A 7124-nucleotide genomic window follows, 5' to 3' on the forward strand; every position below is an offset into this window, starting at 1 on the left:
AAGAAGAAGAAGAAGAAGACGCGTCACGCACCGGCTGTCGAGGACGCGCTCAGGACACGCTTAGGACAGTTCGGACATTGCAGTGAATCAGAGGTAAAAAAAACGATATAAATACTGTTCAGTTTCTTGCACTGACTGATCGTTTTGTGTCTTTACACATCAATGTATCGTCACGAGCTGCAGGGTTTAATTTGGATTTGTCTGTGCATGTTTTTTTTACTCTCATAGATTTTGTTACCATTGCCATGCATTATAAGACTGACAGACTGCAACGGTTTGAGTTAAAAATCTTCGTTTGTGTTCTACTGAAGAAACAAAGTCACCTACATCTTGGATGCCCTGGGGGTAAGCAGGTAAACATCACATTTTCCTTTTTGGGTGAACTATCCCTTTAAGTACTGCTTTCTGAAAAAAAAAAAAATCAAAATTAAGTGAGTTTTTGCTTAAAACAAGATAAAATATCTGTCATTCCCATACAGCTATATATATATATATACTGCAAAAACAATTATTTTCTTAGTATTTGTGTCTTGTGTTCTATTATAAATATCTAAACATTGTTGAATCATGATGCATTTACTGTACAAGTAAAATGATTTAAGATATTAAGATTTTCTTTAAAAAAAAAAAAATCTAAATGTTGTTAGTTTTTGCTTAAAACAAGCAAAAGCCAATGGGGCAAGAAAAATAATCTTAATTCAAAAGCTAAACAAGATTAATTTTCTTGCCCCACTGGCAGATATTTTTGCGTGTTTTAAGGAAAAACTAACACAATTTTTATATATATTTTTTTTTTACAGAAAACAAGACATAATATCTTAAGTCATTTCACTCGTACAGTAAATTCATCTTGATTCAAGAATGTTTATATATTTATACTAGAACACAAGACACAAACACTAAGTAAGAGAATCATTTTTTGCTTTGTTTTTTAGGGTAATGCATTGTAGTAATCAGATTGACCTTCATAGAAATGTTGAGGAGAGTAAACCCTGCGCTGCTGTGAGTCTCTGAGCTGAGGTTCGTTCAGCAGATGCAGCGCTGCTTCTAGCGCTCCGTTCAGCTCGTTCCTGCGGTCCTGACCCATCACACTTTCCACCGGGAGTCTCGCCAGTCCGCTTTCCAGCTGATAGACCCGGCGGAGGGTGAAGGTCTCAAACGGCAGCACCGCAAACTCATCGGGCAGCCGTTCTCCGGTGAAGATCTCGGCCCGTCGGAGCTGCTTCCGCAGGAACTCCTCCAGCTCTGACTGGTTCTGCTCCTCGAGCTCCACAGCGGATCTCTGCAGCTCTGCCTTCAGCTGTGAGATCAGTCTGGTGAGGTTCCTGCTGTGCTGGAGATAGTGCCACTCATGCTGCTGCAGTAAAGCCTCGAATGCATCTTCCCCTGCTGGACGTGTGGTTTGGCTTTGAGACCTGCAGGCCTGGCGATACAGGAGCAGAACGAAGCAGAAGAGCAGCGCAGCAATCGCACGCTTCCCCAGAAACCATTAAGTCATTTCACTCGTACAGTAAATTCATCTTGATTCAAGAATGTTTATATATTTATAAGTAAGAGAATCATTTTTTGCTTTGTTTTTTAGGGTAATGCATTGTAGTAATCAGATTGACCTTCATAGAAATGTTGAGGAGAGTAAACCCTGCGCTGCTGTGAGTCTCTGAGCTGAGGTTCGTTCAGCAGATGCAGCGCTGCTTCTAGCGCTCCGTTCAGCTCGTTCCTGCGGTCCTGACCCATCACACTTTCCACCGGGAGTCTCGCCAGTCCGCTTTCCAGCTGATAGACCCGGCGGAGGGTGAAGGTCTCAAACGGCAGCACCGCAAACTCATCGGGCAGCCGTTCTCCGGTGAAGATCTCGGCCCGTCGGAGCTGCTTCCGCAGGAACTCCTCCAGCTCTGACTGGTTCTGCTCCTCGAGCTCCACAGCGGATCTCTGCAGCTCTGCTTTCAGCTGTGAGATCAGTCTGGTGAGGTTCCTGCTGTGCTGGAGATAGTGCCACTCATGCTGCTGCAGTAAAGCCTCGAATGCATCTTCCCCTGCTGGACGTGTGGTTTGGCTTTGAGACCTGCAGGCCTGGCGATACAGGAGCAGAACGAAGCAGAAGAGCAGCGCAGCAATCGCACGCTTCCCCAGAAACCATCGCCTCTGCATGACTGACTGTAAAGACACACAGGTCTGGTCGAACAATGCAGATTTGTGCAACTAAAGACACTGTTTTAGTACAAACATGATGTGATTTGATCCATTGCTTTGGTTCAGAATTCAATCTTTTTTTTTGTTTTTTTGATGTTCCAGCAAGAGTGCATCTGAAACCACAAAAACAAACAGGCGTCGATACACTGCAAAAAAAGATTCTCCTACTTAGTATTTTTGTCTTAACATTCTTGAATCGAGATGCATTTACTTGACAAGTAAAATGATTTGATATTAAATCGTTTTCTAAAAAAAAAAAAAAAAAAAAAAAAAAAGAAAAAAAATTTTGGGGGTCCAACATTTATAAAGGTATGACCATACCTGAGCAGAAAAATAATCTTAATTCAAAGGCTAAACAAGATTATTTTTCTTGCCGCACTGGCAGATATTTTTGCTTGTTTTAAGCAAAAACTAAACATTTTTATATATTTTTTTTTTACAGAAAACAAGACATAATATCTTAAATAATTTTACTTAAATGCATCTTGATTCAAGAATGTTTAGATATTTATACTAGAACACAAGACACAAACACTAAGCAAGAAAATTATTTTTTGCACGTGGTTGTGCACGTTCAATGCACTAATAAACAAAAACTAAACCACTGAAAAATATAAAAGTCCACATAAATACAATCGGCAGCAGAGTTATTGTCATTAACTAAAACAAAATCATTTTTTATTTGTTACTCGAAACTAAGTAAATGTTAACTGAAATAAAATATTAAAAATTAAATTTATTTCAGCTCGTTGCCAAGGCAACACTTAGTTTAAGCTGAAGTAATAAATAACTAAACCTAAATAAACTAAGACTAAAAATGAATACAAATCAATAATAAAAATAATGACAAAAACAACACATTTGTTAATTTGTTAATAGTATGTCTCTTAAATAACACTGATCTGTAACAATAACCATTTACTGAAATCAATTTTGTGTTAAAACAGACACATATGAGCATTTGCACTATTCACTGTTGCCCTGTTTAATACTGTAAAGCTGCTTTGACACAATCTGCATTGTAAAAAAATCTATATAAATAATGGTGAAGATGTGCAGGTTATACGAGTTATTTTCAGCAGATTACACCATATTTGCTAAATGAAATCCAATATAGATTTCAAAAATAGTGTCTGCTTTGCTGGAGACAGTCACCATTTCTGACTAAATATATGATGCATTTTGTAGCATCTTTCGGCAAGCGTTTAAAAGGTGAATTAGTCTTGTATTCTCTCTTGAACACCACAAACACATTCATGTCTTCATCTGATTCTCAGCCCGTTTTCACATGCATGACATTATTTGATGACAATAAATGGAAAATTTCAACTTATTTTTCTCCCTTCTTCTCCTTTGCAGATTTGAAGTTCTTGATACATTTTTAATGCTTTTTGTCATTTGACTGCTTTCATTATTTTGATATTACAGCTAATACAATCTGAAAAATCTTATTTTGTGAAAAACTGTACAGGTAAAGTTTTCATTCATATTTTTGAACTCAGCATCATCAAATAAGGTAATATTAGGCTTTTTTTTTTTACAAATAAGCAGAATATTTTCCCAAGATGTAGGGCTGTAATGTTTGTCATATTATTTTGCACATTTTTCATGTATCAAATAAACTGATTTGAAACATTTCAGATCATTATTTCCTGTTTTCACTTTTTTTTTTTTCACCTCCAGTTGGACAAAAAAACTCTTATTTGAGATATAATTGCTGTAAAAACGTATTGAAATATGATTGTAAAAACACTATTTTATGACGTTATATTCAATAATTAGCTACATAGTGCATTCCTGTTTTAAATTATTTGAACAGCATTTATTAAATCAAGCACGTCTACTTACTGTTGTTGATCAGTCACACAGGTAATGTTCAGATTCAAGCTGCATTGAAATGTTTACCCTGTCCAGCATGTTTGCATATTACCGGCAGGATCCTGAAGGGGCCCTCTGTGTGCAGCGGCTCCGTCGTGAGGCATCATGGGTAATGCAGAGAGCCGCTCAGTGAGCGTTCTGTTAGGCTCCATGCGACTCCTCCCATCAAAACTATGAAAGACAGGCTGTTCTACAGGTGCTAGAGTTCAGGGCCCATATTCACAAAACATCTTAATGCTGAAAGTAGCTCATAACTCGCTGATTTAGGAGAAAATCTTTAAAATAATGTGCATCAGTCCTAAATTTCGGACTCCTAAATGTTTGCGCTAAGAGTATTTCACAAAGTGTTTTAGCTCTAAAACTAGCTCCTAAATCTGTGAAAGGTTAGGAGCAGTGAAGAGAGTCCTAAACCACAAACTCTCCTAAAATAGCTGTTTCCGGCAATCTAACATTTTAGAAACATTTGATAATGAGCTTTAATAAAGGTATCAGCTTTGGTTTTGGAGGTTATCCCGACTCTAAATTATATCCTTGTTTTCATTAACCAGCTGGGCAAGAAGTAACAGCTGTTTGGTTTTCTTTTACGTTTGCATGTCTTACTATCAGCCATGATTATTCTGCTCTGTTAATTAAAAGGCTGTTTAGATGCATATCCACTAATTATGAGAAGCACACATGCTGACAATTAGCTGAACGTGTACTTGTTTAATTAGTGACACTTAGCCTGCATTTTAAAATCTTTATTTGAATATGGCGACATAATATCGTGCTCTACAATATTTCTATGAATGAATCTCTGACAGAGACTATCAGCCAATCACTGTGTGCATAGTTAATAAGCTTGATGACATCATGCATAGCAACGAGCTCAGCCCCGCCCCCTTTCTCTGAGCTTAAGACTTCTCTCTATTCCTTAGTGAAAGTTTGCAGCTTTGTGAATAGGTTTAAAGAGAAAACTCCTTTTTACTGCTATTTAGGAGAACTCTTAGTGGTAAGATAAAATGTTTTGTGAATACGGGCCCAGTTCTTCAAAATGAACTTATAGCCCCTTTATAATCATCACTAAAAAGCTGTCACTCATTTTAAATTGCGATCTCACAAAGTTCTGTTATTAGCCGACTGCACAATGAATCAATTTAATGTCTACACTTCATTAATAAGAGGAGAAAGCACACAGAACTCACTGAACAACACTGAACTCCGGTGTTTTGAGCAATGAGTGGATTATCACTTGAACGCCTCTGATTGGCTGCTGCATTCCAGAAATCAACAGGTATGTCTGTGATTGGCTACATTGCTCAACGCTTCATTGTAATTATGCTCTCCAGAGTGCAAACACACATACACACTGGACCGCTTGCTAAATCTGTTCCAGTATGCTATTTGTATGAGAAAACTGATCCTCGACCAGCAGTTATGGGCAGCTTTTCCAGAAACAGCAGGCTAATCCAAGCTTGCACCTGTAAATAGTTTTTATTTTAATCGTTCTTGTTGCTTTTGTGCAACAGATGGTCTGAATCAAAAGATTCACGAATTTGCGCCGAAGTCCTGATATGAATCAACTGATTCGCAAATGCGCTCCGAAGTCCCGATCTGAATCATTCTTGATACGCGCTCCGGAGTCCCAATCAGGATCGAAAGATTCGCGATTCAAAGTTGAATAAAAAGATTTGCGATATGCGCTCTAGAGTCCCGATCGGAATCGAAAGATTCGCGATTTGTACGCCGAAGTCCCGATATGAATCAAATGATTCGCGATATGCGCTCAAAAATCCCGATCTAAATCAAATGATTTACAAAATTGCTCCAAAGTCCCGCTCCGAATCAAAGTATTTGCAATTCATGCTCCAAAGTTCTCAATTGAATACAATTATTTGCGATATGCTCTTCAAAGTCCCGATCTGAATCAAATGATACGCAATATGCGCTCCGAAGTCCCATTCTGAATCATTCGAGTTACGCGATCCGGAGTACCGATCAGAATCAAAAGATTCACGATTCACGATTCGCACTCCGAAGTCCTGATCTGAATGAAACGATTCGCAATTCAAAGTTGAATAAAAAGATTCTTGAGATGCGCTCTAGAGTCCCGATCGGAATTGAATGATTCACGATTTACGCTCCGAAGTCCCGATCTGAATCAAACGATTTGCGAACTTGCTCCGAAGTCCTGATTTGAATCAAATGATTCGCAATACGTACTCTGAAGTCCCGCTCTGAATCAAAGGATTTGCGATTCACGCTCCAAAGTTCCGAATTGAATAAAATTATTTGCAATATGCTCTTCGAAGTCCCGATCTGAATCATTCATGATACGCGCTGCGGAGTCCCGATCAGAATCGAAAGATTTGTGATTCGCACTCCGAAGTCCCGATCTGAATCAAACGATTTGCATTACGCACTCGAAAGTCCCGATCTAAATCAAATGATTTGCGAACTTGCTCCGAAGTCCTGATTTGAATCAAATGATTCGCAATACGTGCTCTGAAGTCCCGCTCTGAATCAAAGTATTTGCGATTCACGCTCCAAAGTTCTGAATTGAATACAATTATTTGCAATATACTCTTCGAAATCCCGATCTGAATCAAATGATTTGCAATATGTGCTTCGAAGTCCCGATCTGAATCATTCGAGATACGCGCTCCGAAGTCCCGATCTGAATCAAATGATTCGCGATTCAAAGTTGAATAAAAAGATTTGCAAGATGCGCTCTAGAGTCCTGATCGGAATCGAAAGATTCCCAATTCACACTCTGAAGTCCCGCTCTGAATCAAAGGATTTGTGATTCACGCTCCAAAGTTCAGAATTAAATACAATTATTTGCGATATGCTCTTCAAAGTCCCGATCTGAATCAAATTATACGCAATATGCGCTCCGAAGTCCCGTTTTGAATCATTCGAGATATGCGATCCGGAGTACCAATCAGAATCAAAAGATTCGCAATTCACGATTCGCGCTCCGAAGTCCCGATCTGAATCAAACGATTCGCGATTCAAAGTTGAATAAAAAGATTTGCGAGATGCGCTCTAGAGTCCCGATCGGAATCGAAAGATTC

The 7124-nt window shown here is 38.7% G+C and overlaps 1 protein-coding gene across 1 annotated transcript in view; it reads right to left on the reverse strand.

The window, feature by feature from the left end:
* csgalnact1b (chondroitin sulfate N-acetylgalactosaminyltransferase 1b) overlaps positions 1 to 2148 on the reverse strand; it is an 8682-nt gene extending 6534 nt beyond the window's left edge. Inside the window, exons 1-2 of the mRNA XM_016517943.1 lie at positions 1639 to 2148; positions 964 to 1474 (exon numbers count right to left, since the gene is read on the reverse strand). Of these exons, the coding sequence (XP_016373429.1) occupies positions 964 to 1474; positions 1639 to 2148 (1021 nt within the window). The remainder of the gene's footprint in view (positions 1 to 963; positions 1475 to 1638) is intronic.
* Positions 2149 to 7124: the final 4976 nt, after the last annotated feature.

This window comes from Sinocyclocheilus rhinocerous, unplaced genomic scaffold, assembly GCF_001515625.1.
Source record: "Sinocyclocheilus rhinocerous isolate Xijiao unplaced genomic scaffold, SAMN03320098_v1.1 scaffold493, whole genome shotgun sequence".
NCBI lineage: Eukaryota > Metazoa > Chordata > Actinopteri > Cypriniformes > Cyprinidae > Sinocyclocheilus > Sinocyclocheilus rhinocerous.